Source organism: Protopterus annectens, chromosome 15.part0 (genome assembly GCF_019279795.1).
Source record: "Protopterus annectens isolate FY-2018-M chromosome 15.part0, PAN1.0, whole genome shotgun sequence".
NCBI lineage: Eukaryota > Metazoa > Chordata > Ceratodontiformes > Protopteridae > Protopterus > Protopterus annectens.
In genome coordinates this window covers 279,137,225-279,156,281 of record NC_056749.1, presented here as the reverse complement: position 1 = coordinate 279,156,281, position 19,057 = coordinate 279,137,225, and the positions used below count along the sequence as shown (strand labels likewise).

At 37.9% G+C, this 19,057-nt stretch overlaps 1 protein-coding gene across 1 annotated transcript in view; it reads right to left on the bottom strand.

The window, feature by feature from the left end:
- Positions 1-19,057, bottom strand: part of FRMPD3 (FERM and PDZ domain containing 3) — a 581,141-nt gene that overhangs the window by 281,497 nt on the left and 280,587 nt on the right. The window contains exon 5 of the mRNA XM_044057050.1: positions 11,696-11,832. Coding sequence (XP_043912985.1) covers positions 11,696-11,832 — 137 coding nt within the window. The remainder of the gene's footprint in view (positions 1-11,695; positions 11,833-19,057) is intronic.

The window sequence follows — 19,057 nt, the reverse complement described above, 5'->3', positions numbered from 1 at the left end:
TTTAAAAATAGGCTGCCTGCTGTACACACACACACAGTGAATGGCTAAAGGTAAAAATGTACCACTTGGGAATCGGTTAACAAATAAATAACTGTCAGACAACTAGCACGATGTAAAACTGGAGTCGCTGCAAATTTTTTAAATGTCTGTACTTGAGATTGAGGAGACAAGTGCCTGCTGAAAGTTCAAGAATCTTGAAACTGATCCTCACAACAGAAAAAGTTTAAATGCTACCAAGGTGAGGTACATTAATTCCAAAACTGTCTTCTCTCAAAGTACTCCCCCTTCTCCTCAGCCACTCTGTGAGCTCATTTTACCTGTCAAGCCCTTGCTGTGAAGAAACATTTCCACATATCTGGACTAAAACTGCTTTTGCAAGTTGTTGTTCATGGCCTCTGTGCCCTCAACTCTTTGAATCTTAATGTCTTCCTGAAATGTCCCATTAATGGTACTGTACACCCATACCATATCCCGCTTTCTCTTTTTATTTGAAGTTCATATTGCCCCAGCTTGTAAAGCCTCTCTTTACACAACACTTGCTCCCATCATCTAAATGTCCTGCTTTCCATAGCTTTGAGTCTATTTCACTTTATAGCTTGCAGAAATGAAGTCAGTAGTCCATGTTTGGCCTAACCTATGTCTGTTGAGAGGTAGAGCTGCATCCTTCTCTTTTGGATCTTTTCCTTTGTAGTTTAGAACAGTGCCTTCCTAGCTTTATCTAATGCCTCCTTGCTTTGCTCTGTATGACCCCTTGCTTTTAGGACTGTTGCTGTCGGTCTTTTTCTTGTGTAGATGATTAAATTACAACCTCTCTAATTTGTATTTCAGTTCTCATTTGCACCTCGAAAGATGGAGCATTTCACACTTTGATGAGGTTAAATCTCACTAACTCACTAACTTTCTTTTTGAAATGTTTTCTCCTATCTGTATCAATTCCCTGAGGTTGGTGTTATCCACAAATAGGTTAATCCTAGTCACCATTTTAGGGCAATGTTTCACACAAACTAAGTGAAGATAAATTCTAGACTTCGCCAATGGTGCATTCCACTTAAGACCATTTTCCCCTTGATAGTTCCCTCAGCAATATAACTCTTCTTTCCACTAAGTTTTTTCTCCCATTTGCACCATACTAGCATTCTAAATGGAAAAGAACAAAACTCCTTATTGAAATAGACATGTACTACACCAAACTCATTCCTGTATCCAATTTCCTCATTATCTAGACAACTGGATTGGATTAACCCAGCAGGATGTTTTACACACAGACATGTACAGTCTGTTGTACTGAAGATCACTTTTATTTCAAACAGTTTCTTAGTCTTTTCTTCAGGATCTTCCAATGACCCTTTTTCCCACCCCATCCCCTCAACACACAGGTCAAACTGATTGGCCGGTAGTTTCCAAGAATGCAAGTAGTGCCCCCCATTATGCAAAAACAATTATATGCTACTACTACTATCTTTCATAGATGCATTGAACAAGTCTGTGAGGGGCTTTATCAGCACCACAGCCAGATATTCCATTACCTTTGGGAAGTAAAGAATCTTGAAACTGCGGTTTCATCTTCCATAACATCAGTAGTTTCTTCTGCTTCTGTTCTCTATCTATAACCAACCTCATCTCTTCATTTATCACTCCATTTTCATTCTCTATCCCTATGCCAGACCCTTGTCTTACTTCTGTTTTGTGAATAAAGTAATTTGGCATAAGTTTGCTTCTCTGCTTCCTTCTACCTCGTTCTTTCTTTTGCTAATTCACTTATTTCCAGCCTAAACTTACTCTTCTTCCATAAGTACTGAAAAAAAAATGAAAAAGACATAAAGACCTTTTTTCCTGTACTTACATACTCTTAGTCAGATTGTTTCCAGTCCTGCCTTGGCATTCCTAAAATCAATAGATTCTCTCCATCTTTTCTTCCTACATGGCCTCCTGTGCAGGTCTTATTTCTTCTACTGAATCGTATTGGTATTCTATAGGATTTAAGTCACCATTGATTAGCCACATTAGCATTTTCTCTTCCCAGCAAACCTATCATGCTTTCATTTACATGCCATTCCATTTTGATTTCTTATAGTTTAGCTACCTGCACTAAGCACTACTCCCGAGTGTGTTCTTGATTTCTGCTGTGTTCTCATAATCACCTTCCCTCTAGTTCTGTAATACTCTCCTGATTTCTGCCCTTTTTCCCTGGTTATGACTGCAGTCATAATACAAACATATACACTGTTTGGAAGTAGGATCTCTTCCTTTATTTCCTTACTTTGATCATATCTAGTAAAAAAAAAAAAAAATGTTCTAGTAGATTCACCTTATTTGTGCATTCTGCTGTTTACAGTGTAATGTTGTGTTGATTAATCACTTCCATTATATCATTTCCTTGCAAGTTTAGGTATCTGAATAATCACATAAGGTTCATGCAGATTAAAATGTCTCATTATTATCACCCTTTCACATCTCTCAGTTGACCAGCGCACACTATTCACTTCCTCAGTTTGTTTGCCAAAAATCTAATATTAACCTGTTAACTATCCTCTGTATGCCCACTTTTCTTCCTCTTCCTCCTAATAGTGCATCATGTAGCATGCAATATTCACCCTTACATAGGCAGCTTCCCCAATATTTTCCTTCACTGTCTTTTAGTATGATTTTATACTATGGTATTCTAATACCTAAACTACCTTGCTCCATTATCCTCTGTCTTTTTACACTTACTATGTGTCAAAATACCTTGCAAATTTTGGAATCATAGGAATATATTATGGGATTAGTTTTAAAGTATGGGCATTTGAAGTTCAGAAAATAATAAAATAAGATTTGGGAAAGTAGCACTAAAATAAGTGGAAATATAGAACCTTAAAAGGAACAACAATATCTTAATAGACAAGGTCTACAATAGTCCCCATTAGACTGTTTCATATTGGTTACTAAAAGGTGACATTGCCTGGTCATTAAGGCAATGTCTGATGTAGCTCTGATTGCAATGCAACCCTTAGACAGCCAACATTAGATCGGGGAAAGTAATACTAAAATAACTATAACAGCAGAAAAAAGTGGCAGATGCATTACATGATACTTTTCAAGGTTATGCAATAAATGTCCCCTTATAATCACAATTTGGGGTAGCAAACCCATGTATCTTAAAACTTGCTTTTAATTTCAGTGTTTCTTTTGTAAATGAAACACTGTCATCATATACACATTTATAAAACTGCCATTTCTAAAGCAAAAATAGAAACACTAAAACTGCTCAATGAAACCAGTAATTTCTCAGTAGAAATACATTCCAAGCTTGGTTTAGGGCTCCAACCAATAATTACTGTCATTTTTTGTCAGTACAACAAACTTACGCCTAAAATGCCTTAAACAGCACCATTTTATATAAAAAGTAATAAAACGTTCAATAAATTAAATCATTTATGCCTTCTTGATTTGTACCAACTACTCATCAATTTGGGATTTAAAGGAAAAGCTCTATTGGTCTCCGGGCAGCTAGCACCTCCTAGAGGAAGGTTACATCATACCTAACCAATGTTAGACTCTAAAATCCAGGGCAATGTTATAATGGTGTTTATCCAGAATGCCACAGATGTCCTGCTTCTGTTAAATATGAACCACTACAAGTCTCCTAATGGCAGATCTTGCATCTTGAATGCTGATGTAATCTTTGAAAAAGTACCAGCATCACTTAATGGAGGCCTTATATTCCCTTCTGCATATATTGACCTTTCCAAATACTTGACCATATTCTACACAAAAAATAATTGACAAATTAAAAGCATTACATTCAAATCCCTATGCACATCAGTGGGTAACGCACTGGTTAAACAAGTCAAAGTAAGGTTAATCTGTCTGTCTGGACAGGGGTTACTCCAGTGGTGACACAAAGGGCTCTGTACGGAGTCCAGATTTAAAAATGGGAAACAGACTATGGATAATCAGTTATGTGGATGACTGTAAATTGGGTAATATAATTATGTTAGTAAAAGATGACAAAGTTTTCCAATATAGTGTCATTGTAAAACAATTGGTCAGCTCATAAAACAATATAACCATTAGTGATCTATAAACAGTAATAGCCAATTTTATCTCTGGCCTGTTTATATCTACCAAAGTCAGAAAGTGCTCTGTAGCCTGTTCAGGGAGCCATGTCTAGTCACAACAGGGAGATCATTGCACCATTTTACACCTTACTGGTCTGACTATTGAATACTGCGATGAGTTTTGCAGCCTTTGGCAAGCCACTTGCAAGAACCTGAAAAGGTACAACAATATTTTACTAGACAAAAGAGAGGATCAGAAGACTTGAAGCATTCAGAAAGTTTTCAAGAATCCCTATTAGATTGTTTCTTATAGCTTACTAAAAGGTGATATTGCCTGGTTATTAAGACAATGTCTGATATAGTTCTACAATTATACTGTAAACCTGAGACAGCCAACATAAGATTTGGGAAAGTAATACTAAAATAGTACAAAACTGTGGCAGATATATTATACAGTACCTTCCAAGATTATGGAATGATGTTCTCTTACAATCAAAAGACTTCATTAAGTTTTCTTTCAAAAATTATGTTGATATGCATATTAGAAGCAGAAAATACAGAACATGGGATTATATCAAAAAAATCTTGAAGACCAGTAAGGTGAAAATTTGACAGTTGAATGTATAAATGTATGTAACCCAACCACTTTCTCTAAGAAAATGATTGCCAGAATCACCTCCTAGAACATTTTATAAACCATCTCTGTCCCAAACTTGAATTCATAATGCCTCAGACTAGAAGCAACATATCTATACAACTGTTTGCATTTCTATTATAGGACATATAAATGTATTCTCTAATCTGGGTATGAAAATGACTAATGGTTTTGACTTCATAAATATTTTACACATACAGAACAGCTAAATATACTACATTTACTACTAAAGAGTTAACATGTTGTGTACAAAACAACTGCATTTTTGGGAATAGTTGCCTACAAAAGTCAGTTTAAAGGACATATTTACACATGAAAGAATATTTGCATTTTTAAGTATCATATAATGTCCAAATTATTGATGTATACAGCTGGGAAGACATACTGAGCAATTCTTTCAAATTCAGAACTCCTTTGAATAATAAATAAGGAACATTGCCTATTTAATGTTTTAACTGTGAATCCTTCGACAAAACACACTAGCACTTCTGCAAGGCGTATGAATCTTTGTGTAATTAACAGAATGCCTAGTCATAAAAGTAACATTCAACATGTCTCAGTAAACAATTACATGATATAACCATAGCTATAACAGGAGCAGCAGTTCCATACCTCTTTTCATGTCATGTCCCTGTGTACTGTCACCTTTTCTTACATATACGGTCTTAAAAGTCTATCAAAGACATCCAGGTGTTCTACAAACCCATATTTATCTGTACCCCAGAGAACCTCAAAAAGTGCCCTTTTTTTGCATCTCAAACGGCTGGCATGAAAAGAAATGCAATACATAATTACACTGTGCTTTCTTTGTACTGTATATATCCTCAAACACTGTACTCCCCATGTCTGTATGTGTTTATCATTTAACAACTCTATACAGGTGAACTGAATCTTGAAAAAAAAATCAAGGTTGAGCTGTATATTGATAAACAGCTTAAAAAGTGCATCACTGCTTTATAACAGCAAGACAGGTTTCCAAAACTTCTGGACAGTTCTTTATAGTTCAAAATACATTATCTGTACAAGTCAATTATGTGAAGGAAATGGCAGAAGACGCTTTCATAACAAGAGACATACACAACACTTACATAGGAACACACATCTGTTCTATTTATATATATCCGAGTATACTAGTGTATGTACATATACAGTCTGCAATATATTAGATACTGAATAAATGCTTTGGTTGTAATTCTTTTCCATAAGTGAATAGTTGCATTGTATTCATCTGCAAATATGTCAATATCAAGGTGCAGGTACTCCACAACTATCGAAGCCAACCATCAACCAAAAAAGCAAAAATCAATAATTTTTTTTTTATACTTGAACAGCAAAAGAACTTTATTCCATGGGTTGTTAGCTCTTTCACGTCTACTCTGGACGCTTCTTCAGACTTTAATAATACACTTCATCACTTCTGTATTTAAACACATCAATTAAACAGTTAACCAATGAAAGCCTTTGTATGAATACATAACTATAAAAAGTCAGAAACTTCTAAATAGATAAAAAGTCAGAAACTTATATTGTGAAAATTAAAAATTCAAAATTCAACATTGACACTAAAATGGATGTAGTAATAGATTATTACTGTTATTAACATTTCAGATGGCAAATAGCATATAAATATTTAAAAATACAAGAGCATATAAACACAGCATGTAATTAAAACATTTCTAGTGTATGAAACTACTGAAAAACTTCTAAAAATACATATTCCTACTAACACCAAGAAACATGAAAAAGTCAAATGTATAGCAATAAATAACTGCTAATGCTTTAGATGACGACTGACTAGAAAGGGTTTCAAAGTAACCCTCTCATTGAGGCCATGTCCTTCATCTGCTTTCATTCTGATGATCCATTTACATTCTTCCCTTTCAGTGAAGTTACTTACATTGCCTAATCTCAATGTGGTGTGTATCAATTCAATAACTAAGAACTCAAAGGTGTGTGTGGTGCCTTGCGACAGAACATGTCTAGCCAGTGCGTTCCTGTCATTCTCCCTGTTGATCACATATAAATGCTCTCTAACCCTTTCCCTCAAATTCTATTCGTCATACCGACATAGAAAGCCTGGCATTTGGTGCAGATGGCTAAATAAACTATGTTCCTTGTCCTACAGTCTGCATAATGATCAAATTTATATAGAACACCTGTGTCCGGGTGCCTAAAGTTATTCCTGCTCAGTATGTATTTGCACTGATTGCAACTGCGATATGGAAAGGTACCCATTCTGACAGTGAGTGGTTGATCTTGAAGTCGCCTTTCATAACATAACATGTTCCTTAAAGATCTAGTATTCTTGTAGGAAAAACTGGGGTGAGGACCTACAAGTGCTCTAAGCCTATCATCCAACTGTAGGATACCCCAGTTCTTTCTAATGACATTAGTAATACTCTTATTCTTGTTGGTATATGAAAGTACCATCCTCTTTTTACTTCTAATAAATGGCCTGCTTTGTTCCACCTGTTCACTAGTTGCTATCCTAATGTGGGGTCTTGTTTCTTCATTGCGTTCTGTTTGTTGCAGGACTATCAAATCATTGTCATGGTAAGCCCTTGATTTAAAGTCAGCATCTAAGCCTATCAATTAATTCCTATATGCTGAATCATCGCTTGTTAGGCGTGAACAGCGTGCTGCTTGATTCTTAACAATGTTCTTGTGTATGTGGGGAGGGTGCATACTATCACGATGTAAGTATGTGTTCTTTCTACAGGGTTTCCTATAAATGTTGGTAGTGAAACACCCATTATGCTTCCTGATGTTAACATCTAAGAAGTCAATCTGGTGACATGATCTCTCCCCAGTCAGCCTAAGAAAAGATGTGGTGTTGTTGATGTAACTTAAAAACTCATCTAAGATAGTAACATCACCACTCCAAACAAAAAACACATCGTCCACAAAACGTTTATAATACTTGAGGTGCTGTGAATAAAACTCATTTCCAAAGATATACATAGATTCCCAGTAGGCTAGTATAAGGTTTGGATAAGAATTGGCACATGAGGATGGTACTTTCATATACCAACAAGAATAAGAGTATTACTAATGTCATTAGAAAGAACTGGGGTATCCTACAGTTAGATGATAGGCTTAGAGCACTTGTAGGTCCTCACCCCAGTTTTTCCTACAAGAATACTAGATCTTTAAGGAATATGTTATGTTATGAAAGGCGACTTCAAGATCAACCACTCACTGTCAGAATGGGTACCTTTCCATGTCGCAGTTGCAATCAGTGCAAATACATACTGGGCAGGAATAACTTTAGGCACCCGGACACAGGTGTGCTATATAAATTTGATCATTATGCAGACTGTAGGTCAAGGAACATAGTTTATTTAGCCATCTGCACCAAATGCCAGGCTTTCTATGTCGGTATGACGAATAGAACATTGAGGGAAAGGGTTAGAGAACATTTATATGCGATCAACAGGGAGAATGACAGGAACGCACTGGCTAGACATGTTCTATCGCAAGGCACCATACACACCTTTGAGTTCTTAGTTATTGAATTGATACACACCACACTGAGATTAGGCAATGTAAGTAACTTCTCTGAAAGGGAAGAATGTAAATGGATCATCAGAATGAAAGCAGATGAAGGACATGGCCTCAATGAGAGGGTTACTTTGAAACCCTTTCTAGTCAGTCGTCATCTGAAGCATTAGCAGTTATTTATTGCTATACATTTGACTTTTTCATGTTTCTTGGTGTTAGTAGGAATATGTATTTTTAGAAGTTTTTCAGTAGTTTCATACACTAGAAATGTTTTTATTACATGCTGTTTTTATATGCTCTTGTATTTTTAAATATTTATATGATATTTGCCATCTGAAATGTTAATAACAGTAATAATCTATTACTACATCCATTTTAGTGTCAATGTTGAATTTTTAATTTTCACAATATAAGTTTCTGATTTTTTATCTATTTAGAAGTTTCTGACTTTTTATAGTTATGTATTCATACAAAGGCTTTCATTGGTTAACTGTTTAATTGATAAGTGTTTAAATACAGAAGTGATGAAGTGTTTTATTAAAGTCTGAAGAAGCGTCCAGAGTAGACGTGAAAGCGCTAACAACCCATGGAATAAAGTTCTTTTGCTGTTCAAGTATAAAAAATTTTTTATTGATTTTTGCTTTTTTGGTTGATGGTTGGCTTCGATAGTCATGGAGTACCTGCACCTTGATATTGACATTTTTCGTTTGGGGACATAGCAGGTACCTTACCCTGAGAGATCTCTGTTTATTTTTTCATCTGCAAATATATTTAACAGTAGTTAACGAATGAAACCAAACTTGAGGTTTTTGTTACTGAGGAGACACTATTCTCAACGTCATCTAGGCTGGGATTTCCATTAAAAGCAGTTATGTACTCATGGTTATATCTTTACAGAACTTGTGGTTGTATGGAGGCAACTGTTGGTTGGGCTTGCAGGAAGAGTACATGGAGAAAAGGGAGTGGGATGAGATGCAGTATATGGAGGGAGGCAGCCAGTCGAAACAGTGAGGTGGGTTAGGAGTACAAATAGAAAGTATGGACACTGTGGGCAGTAACTCTGGACAGGAAGAGAAGCATGAAAGGAGAGCCAGACCTGAAAACAGTGAACTGGATTTTTGTTATCTGGACTCCTTGTCACCAATGATGTTAGCAAAGTAAAATAATAGGTGTTTGAAACCTGAAGCTGCGAGTCTCACTTCTACATACACAAAACGTATGTATATATCAAGGAATTACACTGGACATAAAAAACTCACAGTAATATCATTAAAGTACCTCATTTATACCCTAACATGGTTGGTTGCACCCACACACCACTAATACATACATTTGTGTGTGCATGTGTGTATGTGTGTATATTATATATGGACTTGGAAAGGTTCAGCAAGTGGGGAGAAAGTTGGCAAAATGATGTTCCAAACTGAAAAATACAAAGTACTGCATTTGGCTGCAACAAACCTAGTGTACATTATCAGCTACAGGAAGGGAACACAGCCAATAATGAACCAGCTTAAAAAGGAAATGAAGACACACTGCCACTGTGTTCAGAGAGTCCTTCTATGTGGCACTTCTCATTACTAAGGGTTTTGCATTCAAGAAGAAAGAGGTCATTGTCTCCTTCTACTCTTCCCTCATTAGGCCAATCATTGAGTACAATCCCGATTTGCCATGTAACTCACTAAACACCTGCAACAATTGGAGAGGCCACAGAAGTACCTCACAAAAAGGATCCTAGGCCTTAAACATTCATCCTATATGGACAGACTAAAAAAACTCCAACTATTCTCTCTCTCATATCGCCTACTTAGAGGTGATCTCTGCTTGACTTACAAAGCCATGTCTGACCCAGCTCTGTTAGAAATGCTACATCTGAAGAAATCCCAATCCCTCTGCACCACACGCTCCAGAGATCTCAACCTCATTACCACAATCAATTGAACATGCTGGAGGGACAGGTTCATAACCCAGAGACTGCCCATGCTATGGAATAGACTTTCCATACATGTCAAGCAGAACACCTCACTGGCCCCTCTTCAAGAGAAATCTTGATGAGTTAATGGGAAATAGAAAAATCACCCCAGGGATCACTCCAGTGGCTTTACTCAACAGAGGCACTAGGAACTAAGGTTGGGTGTCACAATGCCAGGATAATCCTATGGGCTAGGCTTGTAAAGGCTCCAGGGCCATTAGCCTAGTACACACCTATGAACCTATGAATAATAACCCATAGAATGGATCACCAGGAGTGGACAGATATTGATGCAGTAGCAAAATGTAATGCCGTGGCTTGGTTTTAAAAGAGGCAAAGAAATATTTTTCATCTGGAGTCTTGATGAGTTCTGGCCGGAGTAGCATTTACAGACTCTGGAGGTCATACAATGAGGAGGATGTCTGGCTGCCTGAAGCAGTCTCGTGACAAGCTACACACACACTGTTCTTGATCAAGAGTATGTGCATAGAAAAGAAGAAATGAAGCTCTTTTCAATAGAAACTCTAACAGACACAGGAGACAAGATATGGGTGCATAAGATCATATTCTGGAGATGTGAAGGTGTCACACTGAGCAAGACTGAATGGGGGAAGCATAGGCACCAGACTGCAGAGACCAATTACTCTCCTGCATCTGTGCATGAATTTCTTCACAGAGAGGGCAGCTGACACATGGAAATGTCTACTGAAATGGGAGTTGGAGAGGGAATCTAAAGAAGCATTCAAGAGTGTGTGTGACAAGTGGAGAAAAGTTAATGGGGAAGACAGTGACAATGCGGTAGTAGAATAATAAATGAATTACGTGCAGACTACTGTAACTACATTGTTCTTTCTGCCACCAAATGAATGGAATGGAATATGTGTCCATGATTATTCCATTCATAATACTTTCCTGTGAAAAAATTGGGGCATCTCTGTGACATTCCCTATGATTTAAGAGGTATTTTACTCTATTGCAGAAGGTATGACATGTGACAAATACTAGCCTAATTTTGAAGCATAACAGAAATAGGTTTTCTCTGCACGTTTCATAAAGAAATTGACATTCCAAATGGGATCTCAGTTTTATATATTAAGAAATCAACAATTATAAGGAAAACGGTTATCAATGCTTCACAGTATTTGAGTAAACAAGCTGTATTCTGTTCCCATTCTGTTTACATGTAATTGTGTTAATAAAGATGTATAAAACAAAATCATCATCAAGTCAGATCACAATAACAGCTTGCATGTTTCTACTTACAGTTTTCTGATTAACCCTGGAAAATAGAATCAAATTTAAATCCCAGTTCTAGCAATTGTAATGATCTATTAGAATATGTTGATAAAAATAAATACTAAACAACAGAACTGGAAATTCATCTTGGCATTTTAATCTTTCAGACAATCTGAGGAAATACACATTATAGCTCCTCAGTGACTTCAATCTGTGCATTTGAGATATGCTGCAAATCACACTTAGAATTCCTAGAGCTTATGGAATTAGAGAAATCCTAGGTTCACTTACTCTACATGCTTGAGAGAAATCTTTGGACTGGGTCTTGCAACTGAGACGGTGATATAGATGTGTAGGGCAGCAAGCCGCAGCATCAGTTCTGGCTTCAAGTCTGTGCCGAATCTCTCCTTGATGACATCATTACGGCTCTGCAATTAATGCAGGGGCAGAAATGTTACAAGTTAGAAGCACATAACTATTAGTATAACAGTATATTATTTTAGGGATAATGCAAAAAAGAAAAAAAAAGAAAAACTTGGTGTATAAATATAAAAAATATTTAACTGAATGGATCGAGCACAAAAAACAGTCCTTGCCTGTTTCCATAATTAGTTCTTGAAATGGTTCCGGACTCTGAGAGGGAGAATACCACCTGCAAAATACACTGTTCATTGACTAAAGCAAGGATGAAACCATGCAGACATACTGTAGCGCCCATCCTGAACAGCTGCAGCTCTCTACCTTGTGCAAGTTCCTACTGTTTCCTATCTGTTAAAATTCAAAATGCTTATTCTAAAGTACATAAATATCACACTTGCAGATTGTATGTTGTGGAGCAGTGAGTGAAAGGTAGCAACATCCTTGACCTGGTCATTACTAACATTGGTGACCATTGCTCTACACCAATAGTCAGCTCCTCCCTGGTTAGATCCGACCACAAACTAATCACCTTGGAAATCCCCCCCCCAAAGGTAACCACCATGAAAAACTTCTCCAAAGCTAACTTTGGGCTCATAAAAAAGAGGTGGCTAACTTCACGCACCCATGCAAATGGAGAATAGTTGCATGACCGCCGAACCATACACCAATGCATGGTAAAGACACATACACAAATGCATGGATCTCACCATACCCAATAGAACCAAGACACTCTCCTCCAAAGAAAGGAAGCCAATCTGGTGGTCCCCTACTATAAACAAACTCTACCACAGTAGGACGAAACTGATGTGGAATAAGGTGAAGTCCCAAAACTGGAAAAACTCCCTTATCAGCCTCAAAAAAAAGTTGAGATCCCTCATCAAATCCACTAAAGCTAGCTATGAGAAAACAGAATTGCAACAGATAGTGAAGACAACCACAAGGCCTTCTATAGTTATGTAAAGAATCTCCACAGCAATACCCAGATTTGCTCTGAGCTACTGCACAATGGTACCTCCTATATTGTGCCAAAATATATTGCCTATATACTGGCTGACAGATTCAGAGCCAAGTTTACCAATCCCCCCCAAAGGACCAATCACAAATCCAGTAGATTGCCAGACACTCAGTATTACTGCTGCACAGGTTAAAACAGCACTGTCCAAGGCCAAGAATACAGCTTCTATGGAACCTGACAATATCCCTGGCTGTATTCTACATGAACTACAGAGTGAACTGGCACCACACCTGTGTGCCCTGCTCAATCACAGCCTCATCTCAGGCTTTGTCCCTACCGAATGGCACACTGCTACAGTCATCCCTTTCCACAAAGGAGGAGTGACTACAAAACCTGGGAACTATCACCCCATTAGCCTGATGAGTCTGATATGCAAAGCTATGGAATGCATCATCATGGACCTAATAAACAAGGATATAGGGAATCTCCAAACTCTGGATCCCACACAGTTTGGATTTACGAAGGGTATATCATGCCTGCTCAACCTGGTCGACTTCTTTGAGTCAATCACCAGAGCTGTGGATGAAGACAAGGTGGTTCATATAGCCTACCTTGATCTGGCTAAGGCCTTTGATACCATTCCCCACTCAGGAATTCTAGAAAACTCACTAAGCTAGGCATCAACCCCTATATCACTAGGTGGGTTGCAAACTGGCTCACAGATAGAACCCACAGTGTGAAAGTAGCTGACTCCAAGTCAGACTGCTGACCAGTCACGAGTGGAGTCTCACATGATTCAGTCCTGGATCCTCTCCTGTTTGGTATATCTTCCCTGAAGTCCAGGCCAACACGAAGGGACTCAGGCTGACAACATTCGCAGATGATTGCAAGTTGGGAGCTATTATTAACTTCCCAAGTGATGTTGACATCCCGCAGAAAGGCCTCACTGAGACCAATGACTGGTGTCAGAACCATGACCTTAAGTTCAATGCCAAAAATGTGTCATCATACCCTTTGGGAAAAACTCGGTTCCCATGAATTACCACATCGATGGTAGTCCACTGAACACAGAAGGAGTTATGAGAGATCTGGGAACACAGGTTGACAGCAACCTCTCTTTTGACCACCACATTGCCACTGTGGTCAGTAAGTCCTTCTATGTGGCACACTGCTAAACGTTTAGCATCCAGGAAGAAAGAGGTCATTGTCTCCCTCTACTCTTCCCCCATTAGGCCATTCACCGAGTACAATACCCCATTTGGCATGTACATCACTAGACACCTGCAACAACTGGACAGGTTTCAAAATTACCTCACAAAGATGATCCTAGGCCTTAAACACTTGTCCTATATGGACAGACAAAAAAACTCAGATTCTCTGTCTCATATCGCCTACTTAGACACGATCTCTGCTTGACTTACAAAGCCATGTCTGACCCAGCTCTGTTTGAAATGCTACATCTAAAGACATCCCAATCCCTCCACACCACACACTCTAGAGACCTCAACCTCATTACCACAATCAACGGAACATGCTGGAAGGACAGGTTCATAACCCAGAGACTGCCCATGCTCTGGAATAGACTTCCCATACATGTCAAACAGAGCATCTTACTGGCCCTCTTCAACAGGAATCTTGATGAGTGGATGGGAAATAGAAAATTCACCCTGGGGATCACTCCAGTGGCTCTACTCAACAGAGGCACTGGGAACTAATGTCGGGTGTCACAATGCCAGGGTAATCCTATGGGCTAGGTTTGTAAAGGCTCCAGGGTCATTAGCCTAGTACACACCTATGAACCAATGAGATAGGCAATCTACTTGTCCTTCTAAAATCTGGGAACCTCCTTTTCAGTGATCTCAAACTTGCATGCAAACACATCTCTTGCTAGCTGCTCTACTTTCCATCTGTTCTTATAAACTTTGTAAATCTCCATTTTGGTAATCTCAAACTTACCAAGTCATAACTCATGTTAGCCACCTTATTTCCCAGTTTAAAGGCTATAAAGTAGAAATGCACAACTGTGAAATATAGTGCATTACTTACACTGGCCAAGCACTACTTAAAGTACTATTCTTTTATGCCCTGTTGCATTATCTACTCAATTCAACCACCAAACAATCCAAATTATTTTAATCCATCTCTCTCCCAGTGTGTATACACAGTATGCCAGATAATTCCTTATGCAAAAGTAAGATAATCTCACTGCTAAGGGAACTTCTACAAGCTGAATTTCACTCCAGTTGTAAAAGCACAAAAAGAGAAATACCTTCAGTTAAAACCAATATAAGACAGTTTTCAAAAATTAGATTAAATTGCTGAAATATCTTGTTTTCCATAACTACCACATTTATTTATTTATTTTACATTTGTTGGCTGGGCTAGTCTAGCTGGATACATGTCCATTTTCAGTAGAGGCCCAGGGAGATAAGCTCCAAGCATTAGTAAATTACAAAAAAAAAGATTACAATAGTTAAAAAATGACTAAATTCAAATACAAAGAAATTAAAAAAGATTTAAGAGAATCAAAAATTGTTTCTGTGAATAATAGCTCGCAGGCTGTGCAAGGTTTAAAATACAACTGAATACAAGGACATTCAGTATTCTGAAAATAATGATTAGTAGGTCTGAGAAAGAGAGAGAGCAGAAGAAGGCAAGAATCACAAGGGCTAGAATAAGGTTAGATTCTATTGATTAAAGCTGTAGAGGGGACAAAGGTTGGAAGGAAGGGGTATAGAAAAAAGAGCATTAAGGGGGAAAAGGTAGGGTTTAGTCTGGTTTAGAACATCAATTTGTTCTGTACTACTGTGTAAACCTGCTTGGGGGGTACCACACCCTCACCTATAGGCTTTATACTGCTTAAGTTGAAGTTAAATTAGCACTTTAGCATGTTTTACTTCAGCAGTGCAAAATTTCTCTGGAGAAATCAAACAAAGCTCGCAACCATAAAATGAAATGCTCTGACTCACCTCACGTATTTAAAATACATCTATGTATCCATAAACCTTCTACCCCCCCCCATTGATTGTTTTGTGACACTATCTGTGGGGGGGGGGAGTAACTACATTCCTTTGGAGTATCTGATTATTGGAGACTGCTCCTTTTGTACTCCATACAATAAGGTTCCCCTTCCCTACCCCCACTTCTCACCCACCCCATATCATCTACACTTATAAGATAATCTCCACCCACCACATTACCACCAATCATGAAACAGCTTATGATCTATACTTTTGCCCCTCCTTCACACACCTACTAACCACTTCCTGCCATTCTTCTTTCTTTCAGCTGGATTGCTTCAAGATTGTAACTTGACAACCCCTCTCAGTTCTCCCAACCCTCTACCAGTCAAACCCTATTCAGCCCATCGGTATCAAATTTACAATTTCACTAACTGAACACTCGCATAATAATTAGCATGCTATTCAGTGTACTACAATTCACTTCCTTCCTCTTCTTAGCACACTATCATATGCCTGTTAACATCAGCCTTATACCAGTGCTCAGGCCACAGCTTTCAATGGCATTTAATCCTACACATAGCTCTCAATTGTCCAGATTTTCACAGAATGTCCAGATTTTTGCCTCATATGTTTGGTTTGTTCCTCATAACATTTGTGTTTTTTGGCAAATCACTAGGGAATTAAGTCAGTAAATAATGACATACATTTTAAGTTTCAGACTTCATATCCTATAGAAAATGCATGCTAACAAAAAATGCCTTATTCTAGCACATTTCTAAGTTTATAAGAACAATATTTAAAATATGTCCCTATTTTGGGGCATTTTTCAGATTTCTTGTGCTAAGGGGGTGAGAAGTATGATCCAACATTATATTCCATATAACCCAAGACCTTCACAAACCATCTCACATCTATCTTTTCAAACAAACGTATACACAAGTAACTAACACATCTCAAAAACAAAGAACAAATTTAAAACTAAGTGGCATTGTATATTCCAGCTATTCCTACCCAGTCTACAACTATGTGGTGACATTCATACCAACTCATGACCAACCACAAGAGTCTCTCCCATAATGGCTCACACAGCCGTTAATAATGTAACATCTCACTCTAGCAACTCAAGTAAAATAAGTCTAAAATTTATAAACAACCTTAGAAGCATCTGTAACAAAGTAACTGAATTGCAGGCTTTCATATCTCATTATAACCTTGACATCATCGGTATCACAGAAACATGGCTAAAGCCCAAAGTTAAAGACACCAAAATCTTTCCAGCAGAATATTGTATCCTTTGAGCAGACTGCATATTCAAAAAAGCTGGTTGGGTAGCTATTATACACCCAAAACACCTGAACATATCCTTTTATCAGAAAAAGGGATTCTTCCTTTAATAATGTAGAGATTCTTATTGCCTTACTCAAGCTAAACTTTTATAAGACCATATACCATAGTCTTATATATTCCACCTGGCAATAACATCAGGACAGCAGATGACATATTGTCCTGGGTATCTGGCAATAAACATCATTTTTGGGGACCTTAACATAGACTGGGTCCAAATTGTATTTGATACTCCCACAACAGTATTAGCCTGTATGGTTCCTCTCAGCTCATCAATACACCAACATGATATAACAAGCCCTCTGCTAATGCCACTAATCTAGACTGGATTCTTTCAGCTAAACCCAGTAATATAATTATGGCATATTATCTGACAACCTGCCCAGTTTTGCTAACAGGCTTGCATGCAATCCAGTAAAACATCACACATACAAGAATGTGTATAGCCTATCCAGTTTTAATGTAGACAATTCCATTTACACTTTCAAGCAATACAACTGAAATACGTTAAAAAAACTTCCTTTAGATGAAGCAATCCTCTAATGTAACAAGAACTTTGCTAATACACTGAACAAACATGTTTTCATCAGGAGAAAAGGAGTTAAAATTAATCCAACAACACGGCTATCTAAAAAGAGTAGGCAATTAACAATGCTTAGAGACAAGGCCAGGAAATCTTGGAGCACCAAAAAAATACCAGGAAAAACTTCTACACTACAGACAGACAAGAAATAAAACAAAACACAGTATAAGGCATGACAAAAAAACTCCACTACTTTAACTTGCAACAGGCACACCACAATAACTCTACAAAATTCTGGTCATTAGTCCAAAATCTACTAAATCTAGGTCACAATCTACAACCAATTCCCCCTCTTCTTCTGCAGAAAGCACTTTGAGTCACTAATAACTTTAACAAATACTTCCTTCAAGGTAGCCTCGCTTATCAAATACAACCCCAACATCTAACCAACCCCCACCAACAAAACCCTTTGGAAACTTGCTTCTCACTCAAACCTGTTCCCACCTACACATTAAAAAAATATCTGCTAAAACTAAAAGCCACAAGCTCTGCTGCAGACAACTCCCGAATTTTTAAAAATTTTAGCTGAGACTCTGTCATATCTAGTAGCTATACTAGTAAACAGATCCATTCTAGAAGCTCATGTCCTAGCCAATTGGAAGAAGTCATACATACTTCCTCTTCATAATGGAGGGTCCTCTCCTAATAATCCATCTTCAGACTAATTGCCATCCTGTCAGCATTATTTGAAATTTTAGAAAAGTGTATCCATTCCCAATTACTGTAATACCTTTCCATAAAATGTCTTCTCTCAGCCACGCAACATAGTTTTCTTACCAGACATAACACCACTACTGCTAGACTTCACTTTGGTGATTTGTGTCTTTCGGCTTTTCCCGGTTAGGGGTCGCCACAGCGGAACTCCAGCCCGCTAATGATTGGTAGTTGATTTTTACATGCCAAGTTACCAGCCCTGATGCACAACCTTCAATGAAGGTAAGCTCATTCACGCACATCTCCACGCAGAAGACACTCTAGCTAAGAATTGAACCGGACAGCGTCTTACTGTGAGGCGACAACGCTACCGCAACACCGCCACCGGACTTCACTTTGATGATACCATTAATAAAAACAGAAATACCAGAAACCTAGTATCTTCCTTATTGCTAGACTTGTCCAAGGCATTTGACATAGTCTCTCATCATAAACTATCACTAAAACTCTCCTCCTTAGGTCTCTCTCCCTGCACCCCTCCTGTTTTAACTACTATGTAACAAACAGATTCCAAAGCAGTCAAATGGCAGCAAGAATACTGATCATTTATACCAATTACTGCAGGAGTGCAACAAGGTTCTATACTTGGACAGCTCTTATTTAACATATTTATAACTGACCTGCACACTGCTTCTTAGCATGCAAACTTGTACAATATGCATGGGATCATAGGA